The following is a 25,661-nucleotide window of genomic DNA, read 5'->3' on the forward strand; positions in this document are numbered from 1 at the left end:
TAAACTTGCTTACTGATTCCCTCATTATTTGCAGAGTATTTTTTCATGTCCTACAGGGACACACAGCCAAACCCCAAGGCACTAATTAAGAGCAGGTGAAGAATGTAAGCAGGAAACCAGGGATAAGCAGTGGCTGAGGGCTATGGCTAAATAAAGCCTTTCTGAACAGAGAATTTCACAGCTTAACAGGATTGTATTGAGAAGCAGTCTCAATTACAAAGGCACCAGCTCAGAAATATAGAAGAGCTTCAATATAAAGCACAGCTCTTCATTTTATTTCTTTTTTTCTTCCAAATCCAATATTAATATTTAATTGAATGTCCTAGGGCACTGACTATATTCTGTAGGATAGTACTAGAAAAATATTTATTTTTCCTGTGGAAAAAATCAAAAACTAGTTTGATACAACATATACTTACTTATTAAATGGTTTGATACAGCAATATCCTTACTTATTAAATGGCTTGATACAATAGTTCAACCTAAACCGCATGTCAGCTAGCTCACAATATATCCCAGCCTACGTTGCTAGGGAAAGATGATAAAACACAATTATAAATAGTAGAACTTAATTAATAGAAAGCATTATATTTTATCCAGTTGGACACATAGGGCCTGATTATTTGCAACTTGGTATTAACTCCATGGCATCGTGCAGTCCAAGGAATCCCCTTTGCTGACTGGAATGACCTCTGTGCTGCCACAGGGTCCCTTCTGTTCCAGCCACCCCCAGACCCTGGGCAGTGCGGTGCTGCAGGGAGGCTGCACACAGGCTCCAGAAACCGCTGCTTCTCCTGAACACAGGCTCTAGGGATGCATGTAGATCTCCTTTTAGACTGTCACTCTGTCACCTAAGGGCCAGCCTCTGCCCGGGTACAAGCAAACAGAACCGGAATTAGGAGCTGGATTGGCTCTTCCCCATCCTCTCCATAAGGGATGCGTGGCCAAGGGACAATGACCACTCCTGGTGACATAGCTTTGTGATAACTACAGACACAGAAGGGAATATTCCCTGGTCTGTGAGGGACAGCAAAACGGCACTCCACCTTTGTCTCTGCTGAGTGCTGCTGCCAGGGGAAGTACACTGCCCTACAAGGTGCCACGTCTTGCTCCACGTGCCCATCTCCCTCGCTGGCCCCACCAGCAGTGCTCCACCACCAGTCTGGCCCCAGTGGGTCTTTCCCCTGTGCCCGTTCCCGTGGCAGGAGCAGCCCCAGCCTTTCATTTTCCATGCAACGCAATTCCATCTTAATTGCATTGCTGAGGAACCCTGAGCAGGACCATTTTCAGTTCTGAAACTATGGTCTGTGAGAGCATCTCATCAATCAGATAAATAAAAGAAGTTCTGTGCAAAACCATTAGAATTTTTATTCTCTGACTCCTCTTCAGTCCATTATGGTGTTATTAACCACTATTATCTCTAATAGCATAAAGATGTAAACACTTATTTGTTCACAGCTTTATATATAACATATCTTAGAGAAGGCTGTTTGTTAGGTAGGTGACATTAAAAACTGAAAACAAAAAAGACCAAAAGAGCAAAACTAGAAGAAACATATAGTGAATTACAGTATGAAAAGGAAATCTATTTACACACATTAATCTATACAACATCATAGTCTGTACATTTTGTAAAAAATAATCACATTCATTTACATCATCTTTAATTTTTTACCATACTTGACAGATAAAAAGTTATTGATAAAGATGAAAAAAGAGAATTTCAAAACAATACTCATATTGATGCACTAGGATAAAAAAAAAAGCTGCAGGTTATCATACACTCACTACAGTGCCTTGGGAAATAAAGGGGGTTGGGGCATTTCAGCCACTGGTTTAGTCGACAATGGAAATGTTACAGACAGATTTAACTACATACTGTTATAGGGCAGAACCAAGTTCAACACAGTGAGGTTAAACCATACCACAGAATGTTCCTTTTCAATGTTATCCTGGTTTACTCTCATAACACACATGTTAGAACACGTTATTATTTTTTTTCTCATCAACAGAATAGCACTGCATACTAACTTCTGCTATTTGGCTATGGCAGGGTAGTACTGACAGCCCACAGCTTCTATAGGCACTCATGGTAATGTGAAGGTACTTCTGTTAGTAAAAGTATTTCCTGAATCCCTATGCACAGACAGCAATTGCTCGGACAATAACCCTTACACAAATAGCAGCTTTCTCTGCAGGTTACTTGCTGGTTCCTCCTTTTATCAGACATACTTACTGCTTGATTTCTCGTTAGAGATGTCGGAAAAAATTCTGTATAAAATGAATTTGAACTTTATTCACAAACACTTTGCTGAAATGGACAAACTCACATTCAACAGTACATGTTTTTTTTTAAACTCACAAAAATAGGAGACAAATAATGCAAAAGACTCATCCTAGTCCTTACACATGGAGTGTGAGACACATGCAATTGGTAATGCCTTATTTCATCAAGCCATCCCAGACAGATTCTCTGGTTTGCTGAGGGTCTCTACCTGTGGCTTTCCCCTTCATCATGTTAAAGGCAGAGGGAAACCTGTCTGGGATGCATCAGGACATGACATAGATGGTACAGAGTGCGGCAGGCTGCCTCCAACTTGACTGTAGGTGGCTTTTTGTAATGTTTTGTGCCACTAATTAGTTACCTGCCACTACAGTACAGCTCCAATGTAGGCTTAAACTGGGTAGTTTCTCAGCTGGGTACCTGCAGCACCCATCACCACGCTGCTCAGCTGCGATCTGCTGGGCTCTTGGGCACTCCAGCACGGAGCATGCACTTAGATACGTGCCAAATTCTTAAAATTTCATAAAAGGCAGCACTGCTTTCAATGGCTAAAAGGATGCTCTCCATATTCTTAAGGTTATTTTGCAAAGCACATTAATGCACCTGACCCATATTGTTAAAAGGCCAACATATTCTAAAAAGGTACTAGCTTGTATGGCAAAAAACCTGCCAGCAATAATCTCATTGCGTGTCACCAGCCAGGGCCTGGTCAGTTAAAATGACTTTGTAAAGTCAAAGATTTCAAAGGAATGGCCAAGTGAGCTGCAAGTTGGAGTGAGAAATGTGATCAGTGTTGTGTGCACTCCTCAAGGAGGAGGTGTCTTTGCTTTCCCTGTTATTCCTTTGCTTCTCTTGGCTGAAGCTGTTATGAATGGAACAGGGCACAGAAGAGAATGAGGAGGAATATTTGAGAAAATGCCTCGCTGACAGGATTTGAAATATTTGATATGTTTAGTTTCTCAGAGAGGAAATCAATACATGATTTAGAGTGATTTTCAAGAGATTTCACAAAAAGAAAACTTTTGGTAGTCTAAAGCACTTTGTTGTAGTGTATGACTCCTCTACCAAAGACAAAAAGCCAAACACCTAACCCAAATCAAGAAACATTTGTTGAAAGCTGAAGCCAGGCAAATCAAATGGGACATTGCCTATCACGGAAGGCAGTCGACCACAGGGGCACCCTACCAAGTGAACTGAGGGATCCTCCCATTGCCTGAACTTTTTGAATCATCCTGTACCTTTTTTTGGGGGGATTACTTTGGCCCAACCAAGTTACTTGTCTTAAAAAAGGAGTATCTGGGTAATATTAGCCAGATAACTGAATGGATTCTTCTGGAGAGATTCATCTTACCTAATTTTAGATGTAGAGTGAGAAATCTAAATACTAGCCAGCCATTTTATTGTAAGCATAGAGAAAAAGGTGACTTGGCTTACCTAACTTAGATGGCCAGCTGAACATGGGATGAGTCATCTTCAACTAGTGCCTATTTCTCTCTGATGACTTTGGAAGGCACTTAAAAAGAATCTTTAGCTCAGAGACATACATCCAGCTTTTAGATACTGAAACCAGGACAGATGGATTTCACTTGAGTCTACGGACCATCTAGCTGAAACCGACTCTGAAGAGGAAAATTAAAATCAATGATCACTATATATTTAGATTTTTATCATGGTTAGCAATTGGAGAGTAGTCTGTCGCTGTGTCCGTCAGGCAGCAGGTAATGCTGATAAAAATCGCTCAGAATGAATGGTGCCGCCCTGGCAGCTCCAAGGAAAGTAAAGTACAACAATTACCTGCAGTATGAGAATGAATTGTATTACCATTCTTCTTCAGTAACTTTACATGATGAGCTACTGGCTTTTCAGAGGGGCCTGTAGTGACATGAAAATGCTTGCACAAAGTATTACGAAGTTAAACTGCCTCACAGAAAATATATTTTCTGTATTTAGATTCTATGATTTTTAACAGAGAAGTGAGGTTCTGCAAATTACTGCACTTTTCACTGGTTTGAAAGAAAAATATATGCAGCACCTCTCTCCCTTGTGTGCTATTCTTTGCATGCCCGCATAGTCCTTTACAAACTTCGTGATACCATCTATGTTCTCCCACTGGTGCAACTTCATTGCCTCAGATGGCATTACTCCCTACATGAGAAGCAGAATCAAGTCCAAATGCATCTGTGCCCTGCTGAAGGAAAATATGCTGTTTCATTGCATCTTAAAATGTGTTTTCTTATTTAAGGTTTTCTGTCTTAAAATCTAGGATTCATTAAAATGCAGATTTTCTCCATGCTCTCTAATTAGAACAAAGATAGTTTTCCCTAGGATACAATGAATTATAAACACGTATAATTGGTGATGCATCATGCAGAACAGACTGGTGGAACTGATTGCTTGAAATCTCTATTTCTATACCATCCCTCTGTCTGTGTGCCAACTCACTCAACAAACCTTCTTTGAACATAAAGATGAGTTTTCCTGAATGTTCATCAAGTGTGCCTTTCTACCCTAGAAATTTTGAGGGAAAAGTACCTCCTGCACATCATGTCTTAGGGAGCTGAGCAGTCCCAATGTCACTTCACATAAAGAAGCCTAAAGTGCACAGACCTACTGAATTTAGGTAGGAGCAGCCCACAAAGCTCCGATCTATCTTCATATATTTGCAGTTAAGAGTTTGTTAAGGTTGTTCAGAGACCCAGGAAAAATACTAATGTTTAGCAGTGGTTTCTGAGTCTAAAGCGAATATATTTAGTTTAAGTAGGAGGTATCTTTAGACCCCATGGGACTGGCATTGGGCAGCTTCACTCCACATTCTCATCGTTACTTCACCACGTGACAGCAGAAAACACTCTGAACAACTGGAGGTGACCAATAGCTTCTTTAAACCCAAATTTGGGAAAGTAAAAAACTGCCATGTGATTATTGTTTAATTCAACTAATACCTACTATGTAAAGGTTGGTGTCACGCAACCTGTTCTAGTGGGAGGTGTCCCTGCCCATACCAGGGGGCATTGGAACTCGATGAGCTTTAAGGTCCCTTCCAACTCTAACCATTCTATGATTCTATGATTCGCAGTTACTTGTTTTGTGTGACTTGTGAACCACGGGGCCTTTTCTGTCTTTGGTCTGACATAACTTTGTGTCACTCCAGGGTAATTCCATTAAAATAAATTGTGTTTGACTGATAAATAGCTAAATTAAATCAGACCAAGAGGTGTATGGACATATTGACAGCTGCCAGCAATACCCCCAGTACTGGTAATATTTTCAAGAGTGCACATGTACGCCTGCCAAGACATGCCCTTCCTGCCGTTCTTCCCGTTACCTGGCAATAGGATGGACCGTGGATTCTCCTAGCTCCGTACATCTGTGATCTGAAAGATCAGGGCAATTATTTTTACGGTTCAGAGGTACTCATGCAAGTAATTAGAGTGGACATGGTTAAGCGTGACATGAGCAGTAAACATCACCCGGTTTATTTCTTTTAAAGAGTGCAAATGTTCTCTGTGTGTTTATAAGAATCTGTCAGTTCTCTGCCTTTTTTTTAACCAAATGCCTCTATAAGAGGCTTGGTGTTGTTTAGAATTCCTTTTATTTATGCCTTTTATGGTAATTTTTAGGGATTCTGTCTAATTTTTTTTGCTCGAGTCATGGTCAGGACTAAATTTTGAAACAGCTCAGATAGATAGATACAGAACAGAATTGGGCTAAAAGAATTTACATTATTCCTTAAATGGGAGTTGTAACTTTATTGCAATATTAATTGTTTTAGCTGCCAAGGATATAGTTCTAGAGACATATTTCAATGAAAATATGACATAAAAATGATATTTTCAATGGGTAATATGCTATCCAAGGCTGTTTATCCTATGTCGGATAGCTCTAGCAATAAAGCACCTCTTCAGAAAGATGTTTAATGAAAGTTCAACACAAATCTTTTTGATTTTAAAGAGAAAAAAACAACCGGTGATTGCAATAACGTTATTGCAAAATTATAATGCTTTCATCAAAACTATTACAGTAACCTTTTCTGTATGGACTGCAAAGGTAGCCCCACTTTCTGCACCTAAACATAAACCCAGGCACTTTTGAAAGGAAAAGCAGGATTAAAATTGAACTCTGTAGAGAGAAATCTCTGAAATGTATACAATTAGCTGAGAAGTACTACCTTTTTTCCCTCTGTATAATGTTAATGATTTCCTGGATTAGCACACTAAAATCCCAGTGTGGTTAATTATAGTCTTACATTTCTTTATTTTTATTTTGTTTTCCATAATTAGGAAAGAATTTCCTAATCCTTAAGGAAATAAATGTTTCCTTAAGTATAAATAAAGTGTAAGGAATTTTCTTGTTTCCCATCTTAACAGTTTCAGCATGTACCAAAACAGGACACCATACATCTATCTTTTAGACATGTTGGAGGGTAAAAGGACCAGTATAGTATATGAGTTTTTGAATAGTTACAGCTAGTAAACTGCAGGAGAATACCAGAATTAATAGGAATACCATTTAAAAAAACCAGAAAGCATCCATGGGGCAGGTGTCTTATGAACTGGTTGTCTGCACAAACCAATTTCCCAAATACCAACATGTAGAAAAGCAAAGCACTAAACTGTACATTTTATAAAATTATCACATCAAGCTGTAAAATGAATGACATATATCCCACAGTTTTTCATGTTTTGGGGGACGTATCTGACTTATATCATGGTGGTCTCTGTCTGCATAAATGACTGAGCCCTTGAATTCCGGTGGAGCTGAGAAACGCTTTCTGACCCATTTCGGGAAATGGAAGAGCTGTGGAGTCTGTAATCTCTGCCCGCCGTCTGCTTCCAGCACAAACTCCGCCATTTTCTTTTCAGCTCCCCTTGCACCTGTGTTAAAGAGAAAATGCACAAGATGAGCTGAAAATGTTCTTTTATGTGAGGAACTTTTCCACACTTATTGGCTGTCAAATGGGAACCTCTAGGAATAGAATCACAGAATGGTTTGGCTTGGTAGGGACGTTTAAAAATCATCTGGTCCAATCCCTTAGTCATGGGCAGGGACATCTCTCACTGGACCAAGTTGCTCAAAGCCCCATCCAACCAGGCTTTGAACACTTTCAGTGATGGAGCATCCACAACTTTGCTGGGCAACCTGTTCCATTGCCTCACCACCCTTATAGGAAAAATTCTTCCTGACATGCAATCTACTTCTACCCTTTTTCATTTTAAAACTGTTACCTCTTTTCCTGTCACCACAGGCACTGCTAACAAGTCTTTCTCCATCTTCCTTATAATTGCCCCTTTTTATACTGAAAGGCCACAATAAGGTCTACCCAAAGTCTTCTCTTCTTTAGGCTGAACAACCTCAACTCTCTCAGCCTCTTTTCACTGGAGAGATATTCCAGCTCTCTGACAATTTTTGTGGCCCTCCTTTGGACTCAAACTAACAGGTCCATGTCATTCTTGTACTGAGGACAACCACTTCGACCTGCTGGTCATGCTTCTTCTTCGGATGAAGTTCGATATAATTGGCTTTCTCAGCTGCAAGCGCACATTGCTGGCTTATGTCTGATTTTTCATACCCCAGTGTCCCCAAGTCCATCTCTGCTCGATTATTTGCATTCCATTCATCTCCCAGTTTGTACTGATACTGGGGACTGCCCCAACCCCCATGCAGGACCTTGCACTTGGCTGTGTTGAACTTCATGAGGTTCACATGGGCGCACTACACAAGCCTGTTAAGATCCTTCTGGATGGCATCCCTTCCCTCTAGAGTATCAAATCAACTTTTACCAAGATTACAAAACTGAGGTGAAGACTGTATGTACACTGTCTGTGAGAAGATGCCCCGAAGCCACTTTCAAAATCAGTTTTGTATCACTTATGCTTCAACATCAGCTTTTGGTATCTAGCTATTAATCACACATACTTAAAGCATAGAATCAAATGATTAGCCCAAAACCAGGAATCTCATGAATATCAAAGACGAGAATAGCACTCGGGAGACCTGAATGTCAACTCCCTGTGCAAGCAGGTGTCTTTGTCAGATTCCTCCTGTCAGACTCTACATGCTGTTTAATGTATATTCTACCTTTAAAAGTGGCTGACATCAAAAGGAATTCGTCACACCTTCCTCAGTTGAGATTAGGAAAGCCTCTACATGCTGGGCACTTCTGAAAATCTGCTGCTGTTCTAGGGGTTAGATTCTGTCAGAAGATTTCCCCTAAATACTTACTAAATGGTGTTTCAAGTTTTGGGTAAATTTTTAGACTTGTTGCACCTCACTTGCACAACCCACATGGCTTGTAACAGAGCTAGAATTAGATCACGTTAAATAATGGGAGACACGTTTAACACCTCAGTTGCAAGGAATTAGATTTCAGACAACTCTTAACTCTTCACCCAAATACACTAATTTCTCCTGTTACGTAGAAACTCCCACATATATATTCTATAAATAGGAATGCAAACATCTTCTAAAACAGCTTCATGTATCAGAGTGGAATTACAGGGACACTTATACATTTACTGAGAACAATATTTACCACCCTCAGTAGGAAAGGTGAGACTTACTTCACTGTTCAAAAAACAATACAGGACTGCAACAATCAGCCCCTGGAAGGAGACAATATTTCTTAGTTAGTAGACAGTACCAACCTAGGTCAATAAAACTTCTTTTGAATAAAAATTTTAAAATTTACCTGAAAAGATCCCAAACACAGCTCAAAGATTATTTTATAAGTATTGGAACTGCGGTCAGGAAATAGAGCAAACACTGTGTAGTGAACTCCAAATAACGGAATAAGCAACAACGTGGATTTTGCAAGTCTCCTGGATACATAAAAGAGAAAAAGCTGGAGTTTAATGATAAGCTCTCGTTTTACTAAGATAAGAACCTGATGTGATGTTGTTTACAAAAACCTTGTAAGACTTCGGATTTATAAACAGTCTCAATAAGAGTCATTTATTGCACATTGTTTCCCTTTCAGGCTTGCTATGAGATTAGCCACACAGCAACCTCATAAATTAACATGTGCAATTCTATGTTATACTTGATCTTGGTGATCTTGAACTCTCCCAAACACAGGCAAAAGGCTTCAGGGTCTCTCTAAACTAAAAGAACCTTTTTCAGTTGCCCTCTGGACAGCAGCAGGATGTAGGACCTACCTTCTGCTGCGTGTCTTTGACACAAATGCAGTTCCCAGCTTGGTTTCATGGCACAGATTTTTTGGGGTGGGGTTTTACCGCATTATTCCACCAGACCACATTCAGCAACGTATCACGAGCTGCCATCAGATCTCTCAAGATACTTTTTTACCTGGCACAAAGGGTTCAGAGTAGAAAGGAATAATGCCTTACTGCAAAGTCATCCTGACAGATCCTCTGTATGGAAGGTAAAATCTCTCTCTTGAAATTAATTGATGTTAATTTCCTTTAAATGTGCAACTGTAGGTTTTACATTGCACATACACAGTACGCAAACAGTACGTAGGAAATGTAATCCAGAATAATCCTGTGAGGTTTCCATAAGAATTTCAGATTTATCCTCAAATACTAAAATCACATAACTATACTGATGGTATTAAGTATATACCATTAACTAATTTTTAGTGTTGTCAATTACATAATAAATTTTAGCACAACACACTACCAAAGTTAAGGAAGAACTTTAAATTATTAAGCAGAGAAGCTCTGACAAACTGCCTGTGAAACCACTGAAATGATGAATTGCTAATTATGCCTTATCTTTCACTTATATCATTCTAATAACATCAGTTTTATATATTACACAGAATCAGTCATGCATGATAATGGAGGTCTGGTATCAGATAAAATTCAAGTTCTAATGTTGAGTCCCATAATTCATTACTGTCTTGATGAATATAACCTGATTCAACAGTGAAAGGATGCTGTTGTGAATTCACCTATTTTAACAGAAAAGTCAAGGTATTTCAAGCAGCTTTATTTTTTCTGTGTCAGTCTTCAAAGCCTTCCTTTGTTCATAATGTCCCAGAGGCTGCATCTGTTTATGTGGAAATAATCAGTTCTGACAGCAAAGTTTCTCAAGAATAGTAAAACATTCACATCTAAAGGTGATACCAGTAAGCGGGACAAATAGGATTTCCTTGGCAGGAGATATTCATTTACAACTGGAGGAGACAATGATGGTAGCAAATTTCCTGGGTTCCCAAGGGAAATGGAAAACTGATTTTATTTCAACTTAACCTTACCCACTGCAAAAGCAAAATGAGCAGCAAAAAAGATGGAACCAGGTACAAGCAAGTGGGACAGAGGAAGGGAAGAAAAATGGTGACTTGCATGAGTAGTATTCATTTTTGATCCATATTTCACTTTCACTCCATTTATGTTTTAATGATTTTTGTCTTTCTCCATACTGCACTTAGATTTTAGTGGACAAAAGGGACAGACAAAATAGCCTTATTCTTCCCTGTAGTTTAGAAATACATTTGCATATTGAAAAACCAGGCTTCCAGACCTTTAATTTGCTCTGTAGATGCAGTATTTCTTGAGGAGGTTAATCTACTGTTCCCATGGGTATCGGCTAAAGACCATCCAGTCCAAACTTAGTCGGGCAATCAAATGATGAAAGCAAAGAATTCACAGGGCTGAATAATGAGGGACAAGGTTGTTATTACAAACAGTTTACACTATGAAGTGCTACAGTAAACTGTGGAAAATCATGGGTCTGATAGGAAGGGAATGCCTCTTTTTCATAAAATACATGGAAACAAAGAAAAGTTCCTGTCACAAGAAATAAACTTGAGGGGATTTTCTGCCCATAGGTCAGTCATTGTGCTAAATAATACTGTGGTGACTGCAGAATCTCACCTAGGTTGATTTGGTTCTCCCACGTTTAGTTAATTCAAGCAGCAAACACAAAAAATTATCCTTTACATTCTATGGCATCTAGTTGTGTCACTTTTTCCATGACACATCAGAATTCTTCACTTTTTGCATCAAATGTGCCATGTTGTTTACAAAACAATAAGGTCCTAGTTCTCTTGGCTTTAAAGATACGCTTTACTTTAGCACACCAGGTTTTATCTGCTTTTAGGACAGGAATTCGATATTTTCTAAATGAAGAAAAGGTGTTATCCAGGAGAACATTTTCAAAGGCCACTTGCATGTTTTACATTTTCAGTGTTCACGTTAGGTTTTTGTCATTGAAATGTCATATTTACATCCTGAAGTATCGATATATCTGGGCTTTAAAATAAGACCTACTACAACAGATTCTTAATTCTGGATTACAGTATCCAGGAGCTATCATAATAAACAACAGTAACTGATTTGCAATATAATAAAGAACAGATCCAGTTTTAGCAATGTATTTAAACTGCCCCCCAACATTCCTTGATTCAAACCAAACCCCCTAAAAAAGAAAGTCTAAAGAGAACTGAAGTTGATCTAAATCTGAAATACTTGTTTTCCCCTAGAAAAATAAAGATGCTATTTTAAATGAATATAAAATGTTGTATTTAACTTTTTACTTTTTGGGAACAACATAACTTCTTTCCAGCTCTTAAAATATATGTAAATATTACAACAAAAAATGTCTTAGAAATGAAAAATTTAAAAAAAACCTAAGGAGGTTGAAGCTAAGTGTTTTGATCTTGTTAATTTTGTTATGTTGGAATGAAATATTTATACATTAAAAGAAAGATACTGCTATCCATGCTTTTTGTATCAGCATATTCATTCATGGGTTAAACTCAGATTCAAGAATATCTTGTTGGTCCTTATGAAATTACATATTTTTATTGAATTTACTGTTTGACCAAAAAAAAGTACATTAATTTCTATTTCACCTTAGTGATAAGATCTTCATTAAACCACACATAAAAGTGCTTCTGAATTAAATGTAACTATAGTATCACAGCAAATGTTGGCAGCAGGTCCAGCATAGGAAATCTTACCGAGATTATTTTGGTTCTGTATATAATATCTAAAAATATGACTCACTTGTACTGTGACTGGTCATTTCCTCCAACATCTGGGGATCGTAACTTCTGCAGTAAGATTCTTATAATACTAATGAAAAGTATAAAATTCACCTGCAAAGAAAACAAATATAATGGTGATTTCTGACCTCTCCACTCAATATGCAGCACAACGAAATGCTTATCAAGTCAGGCAAATCAACCCAGCAGTGGGTGTTGTGTACCTCATGCCAGAACACATCAAACTCTACACTGTCAAATCTGTTGTCTGGTCTCTGCCTCTCTACGTTTGTTATGTCCAGTATATCTCTGCATGGCCACCAGTTCCAGTATGGCTGGCAAAAGTCTTTGAAAGCTCCAGTTATCAGCAATGACTCCCTTCCAAAATTTCAGCTGAAGACAGGTTTCCTAGCTGTATGGGACATTGGATGTGATTTGGAGCAATCAAGCATTGTCCTAAGTTATCGTGTGGATTCATGACTGGAAGCCCAAAGGAAAATGTGAGTCCCATAACAGTTTTGACCCTCTTTTACCTCACACCTTTATTTTTAATATTTTCTACCTGAATTGGGGAAAGAAAAGATTGTTGCATAGGTGATCACAGCACATCAAGCACAGAAAGGGCCTCTCACAAGTATCTCTCTAACTGTCTTGGATAGCAATGCAGACATAATCGCCAAAGCAACTGAATCCTTGCAGTCTAACATTTTATCCTTGTAACAGCCCTCTGAGACAGAACAGTAGTATTATATTTCATAGAAGAGAAATGGAGGCACTTGCATAAAAAAGTTATGTTCAGACACTGATCAATCTAGAAAATTGAAGTATAAAACTCAGTAAATCCTAAATCTCACACCCATTGGTTTTTCATCCTTGGCTTTTGGCATCTTGTGTCCACCAGCTGTTATGATGCTGAATTGTTTGGTGCAGTCAAGAAAACTACACTTTAATTATGGCACACCTGTACTAAAGTGAGAGAACACTCTGAATCCACACCTTCACAAAAACAATATGAGCTAAAAGCTTCATCTACAGTTACATAAACAGCTGCATCAAATGCACACATTTTAGAAGAAATCAACCCAGCGAAAAAAAATTCTATGACTGTGAAAATGAGAACTTGATTGTTTTTAGCTAATGTCATCCAAAGCCCCAAATCAGGAGGTTGGGTACCCAACCAGGGAGTGCCTGCCTCACTGCTATAAACCTTCTGTCTCTCTCTGCCTTGATGTATAGCTGGAACTCTTCTTTTTCCAGTCTTAACAATTTGGCTGTAAGCTTTTCAAGTTCAATGAATTTCAGTGTCTTCTCTGAAATACCCAGTAGAATCAGTGATGTTAATAAATAACTATGATCGTAGCAACCACATGCCCTTCCGTATTCAATATTTTATTTGAAATGACAGGTTATGGGAAGTGACAAGAACTGTCAGTGATTAAATAAAAAATAAGAAAACCAAAATCTAGTGGTTTTGAATAAGGAAAAATAAAAAATAAATGTTAGAAAATATAGGCCTTTACTGAAGTAAACACACATTTTACAAGCAGATGATGAATTTGACGTTTCCTTTGACACAAGTCTCCTATAAAAGTAACAGGCAGAAGCAAATATTCTTTCTGGTTGTATCCACAGACTTAACACAGCAGAGTGTACAGACCAAGAGATATGCACTGGAGCTAGCACTACTGGACAAGAAGAGAGCTTCCATTTCATTGTATATTTGTTAGTCAAAAAATAGGAGAAGAAATCTTTATTCTGTACTTGCAAAGGGATTGTCAGAATAACTGCTTGTTCTTGACAGGCATCCCTACTTTCTACTGTAACAGAATAAACTGTCATCCATTTGGTTTCTGAGGCACCAGATCAGCTGCAAAATGACACTCAGGTGACTCCCATTCTTGACTGACATTCATGTATTACTTTAAAGTCTGTATTCAAACACATCTCTATCTGTCTGTAAACACGATCTTGGACTAAGGAAAAACATACATTCTTTGGAGTTTGTAACAGTTCTTGGTACTTTGGAGCTTGTAAATTCAGCCAGCGGAAACTGGATATTAAAATCAAAAGGTGGCAACTGCCATTGACTTACTACTATGGAGAAAATTAATTTGTTAGATCATTATTGAATTGATTAATTTTTAAAGCTCTTTAAAGTATTTATCTGATTTAGAATAGTACATTTCAATAAAACATGAAACAAGCAGTGCCCTGGAATTTTAGTATTGTAGCTTTTCAGTCCCATAAAATAATTTCGCATGATGACTTTAAATATAATAGAATATGTATATTATTGAATGAATATCTAAGAACAGAAAAATGAGAAAATAATGTGAAGGCAGAGAAACTGCAAGAGAGTGATGACAAATGATGCCTCTTCAGTGGAGGAATGGCAAGATGCTGCTGATACCCTTTTCTGCTGGTTGACTTATGAAAATAAATTTTTGAGTCTAAACACTTTGCCTAAGCGTGTATCATTTAAACTGTCTTCATGTTGCTTCTTTCCTGCTATTCAGTCCCTTACACTACCTGAAATGTGAGATAACTAGATAAACTTTTGATTACTTTGATGTGACAGAAGTACTGTTTCCAACTGAACACCACTTCTTCCCAAATAAGAGCAGTTTATGCAAGCGGAAGTATGGAGAAGGCAGCTGTGGAGGCATTTGATTTGACTAATCAAGAATACGAGTGGTACACCAAATTAACAGTTTGGAATAGTCACCCCCAATTAAACAATTCTGAAATGCGTACAGCATGAAGTATGGAAGCCTGCCAAATAACTTTTCTCAAGCCAAAATTGTCAGTAGTAGATGCCAGGGAAGGCTTCTGACACACTGAATTAACTGAAGCCATTCCTACTTTGAAAAGTGACTTCAGAACTTGCTCTCCCTACTGCTCTCAGTACTATTTAGATTTGGATAATAACTTATAGAAAATATAATTTTTTAAGCAATGAAAAATTTTGGAGTTAACACAGAAATCAATGGAAGAGGATGAATACAAAGACTGAGCGAACTTCCTGTTAAATCTAATGCAGTTAAACCATTGTTCCTTAAAACCCTTGCTTGATTTCCTCCTTCTTTCAAAAGTATACTCATGGCATCATCCTCACATGGCTCTATTCTACTCTTCTTTTCTTCACTCTTCTTCCTCCTCTTAAAGATTTTCAATATCAGCCACAGTCTGGGCTTCTTTCATGCCTTTACATAAGACAGCTCTCAATGAGAGCTCTCAGCTCAGGTGTTCCACTCTCCTTTATTTTCCTGAAATTCAGGGTCTTTCAGTCTTTGAATTTTAATTTTTGTAGAAGGTGAGAGGAAATGTTGAGCTTATCATATCATATGCGTACTGAAAATTATTTTCTCATGAATGTAGTATTATTCAGTCATCAATTTTACATGACACTTCATTAGCTCCTTTTGCTCTATGAATGCACACTCTACTTTCCACAGCAGTAAGTCTGAACAGCAGCCTCGCTGCCACTATGAATGTGCTGGTCGTAGTTTGAAGCTCCAAGAAGACACGTTACTGATCTGGAAGGAAAGAGAGACTATCACTGCTTTTATAACTACTTGTATTTCTGAATTCTCCTTCACAACTTAACTTCCCAAATGCAAAATGAAGTTTAACAAACAGCTGAAGAATCATCTAATTGGAGAAGTGGCTTCACGCAGGGGGCACCGCAGAATCACGTGGCCATCTTTAGTTGTTCTCATCCCTAAAACATGCTGTTTAAGGGAAAAAACATATCTGGAAGGAGACAGAAGATCCTAAATATGTACCCGGCAAGTCAAAAAAGGTCATCGGCAAAATATTTCCTTATGTCTTACAATCCCTTTGTATCAAATCAGTAATAGAATAATTAAAAAAATAAGGACAATGACTGTTCCATTGCCTCAAACTGTGATTCTGGTCCGCATTTTATGATATACTGGACTTTTGCTGACTGATTAGTACTCCATTTTCTTAACCTAAAACTCATTTTCCAGCCTCTGCTAAGATCCAGCTGCAATCCAAGTCTGCCAATGAGTGCTTGGACAACAACTGTTTCTAGGTCTGAGATTTCTGCTTTTTGGCACATGAAGTCTCAGCTGTCTACCCTATAACTGTTTAAACTCAACATCCGGAGAATAGAATTTCATCTCTCTGTAAACACCAGGTGGTTTGTTTTGCTTTTATCTTTCGACATATTTTCTTCACTCTTGACCATCCCTCATTCTCCAGCTCCTTTGAGGTACGTGTATTCTCTTCATGCTGCCGTTCTGTTGCATGCCCATTTCTTCATATCATAAAACGTCTTTTCTGTGAGTCCTTACCTTACGTCATTTCACACCTACGCCTACTCTGCTTTCTCTTTAAACACTGTAGAATTCACTCTGATGAAGATGATAGGAAGTTGTCTCAAAATGATTTTCAGCAGGCACAGGTTGAAAGGTGAGCCCAAGTGAAGTTCTGGGCTAATCTGGACTCTCTTGAAACATTGTGTAATCTAATAATGCCCTAATTTTTCTGACTGAATTGTTAAAAATAAAGCAAGTGTATCTTAAATATATAAATTTGCACTGTGACTGATTTTGGAAATGGACATATAACCATAGTATATTATGCCCAAATTAATTACACAACCATCACAATGAACAGGAATTTTATTATACTTCTCCAGTAATTCTAATGAGCTCCATCCAGGAAAAGCTCCATGAAACATTCTCAAATGGTATTCTTTTGCAAATACTTCATGTTCAATATCTGTTTCAGTAGGCTACCAATTAAAGAAAGATATACACAGCCGTATTTTTTTACGGCTGCAATAATATCAGATTCTCAATTGCAGGGCGAGCTACTTACAAGCAAAATCAAATCTGCAATTCATTGAAAAGTATAATTAGATTTTTGCTTCCCCCAGGCTCGTCAACAGGAGAGATGTTAAAGAAAGAATAACATACAAATAAAAGCAACTGCTCATTTAATAGGAGGCAAATAAATTTTGAAGGCAACAAATTTTAATGACCTTGGCATCTGTTTAATGTTTCTCCTACAGCGCAATTTCTTTTCATTAAAACAGAATTCTCGCCTATCTGTAAGTAGCAGTGAAGAATAATGGCTATATGCACTACACAATGCTGAACTGATCTATAATTCATGCTTCAGAGTTTACTTACTATAATAGAAATTAAAATTGGTATGCGTATAACCCACCAGGGACCACCATGCTCATTTGTATCCCAGCAACTATGAAAAAAAAAAAAGAAGGAAAATGATGTAGACATTAATATCATCTGGCAAGCAAGATCTATGAGAAGTATTTCTTATATACAAGTCAAAGCACACTACTATAATGCCTGTTCTAGCCTAGAATTTGGCATTCAATCTTTTTCTGCTTTTAATTTTATTTCCCTGGTTTTAATGTGCATATTCAAATCAGCTAAGAAATCAGGCACACTAGACTGTACCATCAGAAATCATGGAGGACATTGACCTTTAGGGAAACCAAGCTTAGTTTCACTTTGTGTAAGGACACTTTTCCAATAAGGACCTAACACCAGCCTCTGGGTAGCAAGAAGATCTAAAGCAACTGACAGATACAAATGAAATGACATAATTTCCTTGTGGGATATTTAGGTTACAGATGGTTGGGACTGGTTTAGGAAAATATGAGACTGGACCAGAAACTTTGTCGGAAAAACTGAAAATTTAAGTTTCACCGTGGGCACTTTTAGTCCAAATACTCTGAGAATAAGTGCTCTGAAAGATTAATCTTAAACAAGAGCAATAACCTTCAGAATTCCTCTAACTGTGATCTTAATGACAAAGGAAAAAGGAATTAGCCTTCAGTTTACATTAGTGGTTCTTGCAAATAAAACTTTGAAATTTTGTAGGACATGATTTTTCAGTTTAATTACAGAACCAATTGAAAAATATTAGTCAGGTTGAAAAAAAGAGTGTGAAAACTGCTTGTCCCACTAGCTAGGAATGCTCTGCCATTCCTTGGGACCAGCAGGAGCAGCAAGTGTGATCTTCCTAGAAAATTCTTATCTCAGTTCCCCTTCCAATGCCAGGAGCCAGGTCAAGCTCCAGTTGGTCGTAGTTTTACATGACTACGTCCATCTTACATATGTTTACATCACATTGTTTCACTTCTGGGATTGTAATTTAGATACATCCAATGTTAGCTAGATTCCAATCTTTCGAGTTTCTAGTTAGCAAATTAGAATGTATTGCAGCCCTGAACGCAAGGACCCCCACTGCTATTTTAAGTATTATTTTGACTTCCAAAGCACATAGTTCTTTATATGGGTCTCAAGAGGTAACATTACTCATAAGCTCTCTCTGCTCTCACCTGCCCTTAGAGTTTTTCACATAGACAACAAACAACGAGCATGTTGAAGCTCCTGAACGCCTGTCTCTGATTGCCATCTCTGAAATTTTAGTTCTGTACTCTTCCCCTTCAGAACAGCAAACCACCTTTGTGTGAACACCACCATATCCAAGGCAAGGATTGTATTGGCACAGCTGGAGGTTTTAAGCTTTCTCTCCTCAACATGCTTACCCAGTGTCCTCTAAAATGATCCGTGTCACTGTCCATGTAATAATGAATATGGTAGGAATTCCTGAAAAATCCCAAAGAGGGTTAGAGGATGATTACAAAAATGTCAGTCCACAAAAAGAGAAAGAAAGTTCTGCTAGTAACCAATTATTCCCCTAATATACAGCACATAGCAAACAGTTTAGTGAATGGAGGGAGAGTCCATCTGATGAGCTACGTGATGTTTAGGAACATATTACAAAGACTGCAGGGAAGTGGGTTTACTTCTTATAAAAATGCAGCCATAATGACTAATACACAAAGAACATGCCTTTCTTAGGTTTCTTTCAAGTTGTCACAGTGACCTACAGAGAGATAGATACAAGTTACACATCTCCAATTCACTTCCAAGGACTACACTATAAAACCAAAGTGTAAATCATTTCGTAAGGAACCATTCCCACACACTGGTTTATCCTCATTTCCCAGCAATACCTAAGTGTTTTATGACAACCTATTACTGGAAGCTTTAAAGTGCTCTGTATAAATATCATTGCAGTTTCTGGAAATGAAAGGAATACATGCATTTAAAGCCAGAGGGACAATATAATTGGACTTTTCAAAAAGGCAAAGAGAATAGCATAGCCTGTGGCTGTGCAGCTAAACTTTCTTTTTCCTCCCAAATTAGGACAGCTTGAATCATCTGTTTTTCAGTGGCAGTCCTATATCCTGAACAATCCCTGGGCACTGTGCAGCTTGGCACAGGTCAGAGCCATGCCAAGGAGCAAGCTAGCAGTTCTGCTTCAGCAGTTCTGTGCCCGTTCTCTCCCATGGTACAGCGGCTGTAACCTGCGCTGGAGCTGAACTGAGGAACTAGTGAGCCTGAGGAGTCATCCAACAGAAACGGTGTGATTACCATGGTATGAAGTACTGAACCTAACACATACATACAGAACAAAGAATAGTACTGGAAGTTGTTCATTTCTTACCCCATCCAATTAGCAGGTAAATCGTGAAGTGTCTGTTTGGGGAGAATATTAACACAAGGAGGATGTGCAGGTAAAGTCCTTCAACTAAGAGCCAGTAAAAGTTTGCCATAACACCATACTGAAAAAACACCAAAATAGCCTTGCAGCCCACCTGAAATATGAGAATAGGGATCAAAGCTGTTGCAGGAAAGATGCTGTATTATTCTGTTATTGATATGTCCTACAGCCCTTAACTATCCATGTAATACTAGTGACCCAGGTCCAGTAGAAATTTTTTTTCTTAATTCAAGCAAATTGAGACATTGTAAATGTTACTCTTTATATAAAAAGAAAATGACTTATAAAAAAAGAATTCTTTAGATGGCTCTCAGCAAATTTGTTCACAAATTTTGGAAACTTCATGGCATAAAGATTGTAAAAGGTGGTGATTATCAATAAATGCACGCATTTGCAATAGTTAATGAGTGGCTATTAGAATAAATAATCATCTACTAGGAGGCTAATAAATATATTAAAATCCCAGCTGGCTTTCTACCATAGTGAAAATTAGCAAAGAAACAACTTTATTAATTTTTCAAGGCTAAATGGGAAACTGTGTGAAAAATATAACTTAAGTTTACATGAAGAATATTCTAAATAGAGTTAGAAGATAAAGGTGACTGGACTTTTAAAAACTGCTTTCTCTTTTAGAAAATGGCTTAGTGTTTTTTAATTAACAAAACACATGAGCATGTATCATAAAATGAAACCCCAATATACTTATAGTTTGCGTGATGCTCTTCAGAATTAATTTTCAGATATCTGTGCTGCTGATGTTCCACAGTGCTGGCTGCTGCTACTTTGGTACTTCCCAGAAGGAATCTGGGATGTGAGAACTGAACATAAAATGTTTCTGCTGATACTGAGCTGAGAAATGTGATGAGACAGTGAATGTAACAGACTAAACAAAATGAACTAAATAAAACTTCTAGTTTCTGCCTGCTTTATTCCTGTCTACATTTTAAATACCCGTCATACTGCCACTGTTTCTGCTAAAATTCCAAGTACACCAAATAGCTAAGTAGGTAACTTACTCATTTGGCGATTGATTCCTCTGACTAAACATAGGTATCTATTATGAAGTGAGATGCCCTTTAAGACCCCCAGTCACCAGCTACAAAGCCAGAAGGCCATAGACCTCCTAGAGATACTTCTTTATATCCATCAGTCCCTTGTGGTGTCTCACACATCTCAGTGCATCCCAAGTAGCACACGTGCCTATACTTACGCCTGTGCACATACTTATATAGACAAGTAAGAGCCCAAAGGTTGGATTGATTTTACCTAATTTTAACTCCTTACAAGCAAGGTTTCTGATGAAAGCTAGCCCCCTACTTAGCCAACTAGCCCCTCATACAGCTAATGAAGAGACACAGGCATGTCCAGAAAAACTCTAAAGCAGATGAGATAAAACTGTGCAGGGAGAAAGATGGAAGCCCAGAGAAACAGCTTAGTTCAATCATCTTGTTTGGTAAGGTTAATCTTCCCTCTGGACTTTGTATCCACTGAAGGGATATTCATTGCAGACCAGTAACGGGGCAGAAAGTTTAACATGGAGAATATTAAACATTTCAAAATGCAAGCTGAAATTTGCTTTTATGCTTAAGACCACTTACAACAAGATTAGCAGAAAAGTCTAAAATTTTTGTAATCTCTTTTTAATTCCAATACTCCCTTGTATTATATTCTTCATTTACATCCCAGAACCCCACATCAAAACATTTTCCCTTCCTCCTGCAGCTGATACTGTATCAGGTATATTTTCAGATCAGATGCTGAACAGCGAAGGTATCTTTCAGTAAAGAGTCAGCAAAAACTATGGCTCTGTGTCATTCAGACCCAGGACCTAGTTACATCACGTTTTGAATTGTGTGCTTTTAGACATCTGTGCGTGCAGCAGAACTGTGGAACATCACACTTGTGACAAAAAAAGACAAACCCCGCATGCTGTTACAGAAGAAAGGCAGCATCCAGCCAATGCAAGACAAAACATCCTGCCAAGCTGGTGTCAGATCATCCCACGTATAATGCAACAGAAATGACTCAACAGTCCACAAAACTGGACATATTCAAATAGGAAAGTATGAGGCTTTGCAGCCAAAAATAACTGAAGAATAAAAGAAATTGCAGAAATCAAGTAGTATTTTGCTAGTCATTGACTAATCCTTCAAGGACCTAAGAACTTTTGATTACCCCAGCACTCCTCATACTAACTAATTTGCCTGCTTTGGGTCTACTAACTCAGAGCCTATTTGTCTTCATTAGAAATATCCTAGATTATTAATCCATACACGCAGCTTGGTAGTCACTGCTAAGAACTTTATGCTTTGGGACGACATGGTTTCGTCAATATAAAAATATCTTCCTTACATTTTTTTCTCACAAGCTTAAACTGTAGTAAATTAAATTCAGAAATTGTATTCAGCAATATCTGAAGGGTTCCTTTCCAGTACTTTTGCTGAAACAATGGAGGCAGAGAATGGGGAATATCATATAGTGGTCAGTCTTCTAACAGCAGGACTTGAGACTTTTTTAGCATGAAAATGCAGTACATGTATTAGTCTGCCAAGAATGGAGATGACAACACTTCTGTCATAGCCAGGAAGTACAGAGGAGTTAACTAAGACAACTCCTGCAAATATTTAATTCCCCGATTCATTTCTCTCCTTCAATTGTTACCAGTCCAATTCCTGGACGTCTGATAAACCTGCTGGAAAATTTCCAGTCAAGCTGCCTTTAACCATTCCCAGCTAATGGCACTCCTGTTTGTCTTAAACTCTCCCAGCTGATTAATGTAGGGGCCATATTTATTCTGAGCTATAGCTGATTTGTTGTGGAAGATGACATGCTGTCCCTTCATGAACTCGCAAAACAACATTAACTTTGCTTTCCTGTGCTACAACCTTCTTTCTCTGGTTACTTCTAATAGACTGTTTTGCTAGTCATTATGTTCTCTACAAAATTGTCTACACTGACAGCTTGGTATTCCTAAATACATAAGAGGATCAGGGAGGAAAATTTAGTGACGCAACAGTATTATACCAAATAGTGAATGAGGTTTATTACCCATGAGGTTTGATCCTCTGGACACTGAGCTGTGTTGGAGCTGGAATAGAGAATATCATCCTTGACTAAAACAGAGATGGCTCTTAGAATGAAAGAGAGGAACAGGTTCAGATGGATGTAGTTCCGAGTACAATGAAGTTTTCTAAGAAGAGATTTAAAAACAAACATTTTAGATTTTGAGACAGAAAGCTCTTGAACTGACTTTTATTACTCTCCAGTCATGTTTTAGTAATATGAACCTTGAGTGAGAGCCTACCCTTTCCTCCTCTGTCATATTGTCAGTGCTGCCTTGCTGTTTTCTTTTACCATCATCATCATCCTTATCATGATTATAGGCTGTCCAAAATATACAAATAAATTATTTCTTACTCCTTTTCAGTAAGACCAAAAGATCCCAATGGTATTTCTCCCACACTTTAACATAAACTGACAATAAACATAGATTATTACATCCTTCTGTGTGTGCACTCATCCCCATGTTTTTCTTGCAAATAAGACTTTGATTATCCTGGATATATTTCAGACATGCTCTCATCCATTATTTTCTGATTTAATTTTTTAACTCCTGCATTTTGCTATACAATGGCTTTTCATCCTATGATGTGAGTGTATGCAGGAGCAATTTAAAAAAGCATTCAAAGCATTAGATTGCTATCCTTTCTATCCAGTGAGATGTAAAACTTTTCTTCTTTAGTTCAGCAGCCATGTGAAAGCCTGACAAACAAATGACAAATTAAATATTCCAAGTAAGTGAATGAGTGTCCAGGGGAAGCAAGTTATAAGTTGAGGGCTTTTCACTTAAAAGACATTCCTGTTAAGATCTTCACAGTTTACAGAAATTTATTATAGCAAAGCACCAGAACCCAATTTGCTATGGGGTTTTTTTTGATCAAAACCAGCACCTTGAACTGCACCTGCAAATAAGCCAGGAGCTGGGGCATTTTAGCAAGCACGAGCAATGAAAGAATGAAGATGCAATAGGATGTTATGGTGGTGTGCAGTGGTAGCTTCCAGGCAGTCTTCATGTTTTGATTTTTACCAAAGAACACTAAATAATCCATTCTGAAACTACTAAAGCACACAAAGTTACAGTGAGTATAGGGAAATAAATAACAGATCGGTCTTGCTAGCCCCCACTTTGGCAAAGGACAGAACACCAGGCTGAACTTAAAGCAGGTGTCAAAAATCCAGTGACTTCTGTGCCTGTGCGTGTCCTTTGCTGAACTATCTTCTGAGAAAAACTGAAATACCACTATTACTTTGGACTGCATCGTATGTTCCTATGGAATTCAGATACTTGCAAGCTGCAAAAGCAAGGAAAATATTTTTCTTGAGTAACTAATTTAGATTGTTGCTTCTTCATCCCATTCAGTAGCGGAAATAGTAAATGTAAAATCAACATTTTGGAGGTAGTGGGCAAGAAAGGGATATGTACAATGATTCTGAACAACAAAGAAGTACTGTTCCTTATAACAATGACTCAAAATCTATCATGTTTATTTCTTTGAATCAAAATCTATCATGTTTATTTCTTTGATATGACTACCTCATGATACAAAACTCCCAAGTGAAGAAGATTTACAGACAGTTGATGCACATGAGAGCACATCTTACAGAAATTGCAGAGACTCATATTTTTCTCCTTGGTAGGAAACACGTATCAGAGAAAGTGACATTTCTCGGGAAGGTTTTGTTATACAGGAGTAACCTTGAAGGAAGTATAGTAAGATCTATAGCAAGATCTAGAATGTCAGTTATGTAGAAATATGCTGCTCTACAATTTGTTTTCACTCTGGGTTGGAACAAACCAACTTTTTTTTTTTTTTAAATATCTGAAAAATGCTATTTATTTTCAATCATTTTGATTTCTACTTTTATAAAACTTCATGATATATTAAAACTTAGACATTCAAAATGAAGAAATAGAAACTTGCATTCTAAGAAGGGTAAAGCAACTTCTTTTGACTAAATCAAAATTATTAGCTTTGATATCTATAAATTAAGTTTACAGAAGTAAGAATGTTCCTGACAAGTTGGCAACCTACAACAGGAAAATATTGTGCCAGAAAGTTACCAATTAGCTTTAATTATAATAAGTACATAGAGTATTATGTGGGGAGTGGCAACATAGTAACTTGAAAAATGCTGTCAGTCTGGTAAGGTATTTACAGATATTCATATTTTATGTCTCTGTTTTCAGATTAAAAGATTAGCCAGATATAAAATCCTTTCCTTTTACAACGCTTCTAAATGTTTCTTTTACAGATATTAGTAATGAGAATCTATATAAGGTTTCAGTAAAGATTCAAATCAAGTCTAGTTCTTTGGAAGAAATGTAAAAAAGAATATCACAACTGTATGGAAAATTTCAGAAATAACTCTCCTTTCCCCACCCAACAGTTCTGCCTTTCATGTGCTTATAGCTGATACTGTAAACAACCTCAAAGCCCTGAGGCTGTTCTGCCAGACAGTACATAACAACATATAATGGACTACAGAAATCAAGTCATAATACTTAAAAAAAGAATTTCCTTGTCATGAACGCATTACCTACAACTAAATTAAACTTCACATTATTTCATGTTTTTTTTTTTTCATTAAAAATACTGCATATATTCAGGATTAAATGCAGGATAATTTGAGGCATAAACATACAAATCTAGCAATGCACAATTTTAGTAATCCGTTGTGTTACCAATATCCAGAGTTTAAATCCTAATCCTGCTGGATGAAGCCGGGATTTTTACAACCCTACTGCATTAGTAACTTCTGATTTTTAACTCACTACTTAACTACCAAATCTCCTTT

The 25,661-nt window shown here is 37.7% G+C and overlaps 1 protein-coding gene across 3 annotated transcripts in view; it reads right to left on the reverse strand.

Annotated features, from left to right (window-relative positions):
- Positions 1-1,343: 1,343 nt before the first annotated feature.
- Positions 1,344-25,661, reverse strand: part of VIPR2 (vasoactive intestinal peptide receptor 2) — a 57,507-nt gene continuing 33,189 nt past the window's right edge. For all 3 annotated transcript variants that reach the window (XM_014945175.1, XM_014945173.1, XM_014945174.1), the window contains exons 6-13: positions 22,854-22,995; positions 19,749-19,899; positions 18,784-18,844; positions 17,396-17,465; positions 12,256-12,347; positions 8,973-9,102; positions 8,845-8,886; positions 1,344-7,158 (exon numbers count right to left, since the gene is read on the reverse strand). In XM_014945175.1, the coding sequence (XP_014800661.1) occupies positions 6,985-7,158; positions 8,845-8,886; positions 8,973-9,102; positions 12,256-12,347; positions 17,396-17,465; positions 18,784-18,844; positions 19,749-19,899; positions 22,854-22,995 (862 nt within the window). In that variant the 3' untranslated portion in view covers positions 1,344-6,984. The remainder of the gene's footprint in view (positions 7,159-8,844; positions 8,887-8,972; positions 9,103-12,255; positions 12,348-17,395; positions 17,466-18,783; positions 18,845-19,748; positions 19,900-22,853; positions 22,996-25,661) is intronic.

This window comes from Calidris pugnax, unplaced genomic scaffold (genome assembly GCF_001431845.1).
Source record: "Calidris pugnax isolate Ruff unplaced genomic scaffold, ASM143184v1 scaffold54, whole genome shotgun sequence".
NCBI classification, from domain to species: domain Eukaryota; kingdom Metazoa; phylum Chordata; class Aves; order Charadriiformes; family Scolopacidae; genus Calidris; species Calidris pugnax.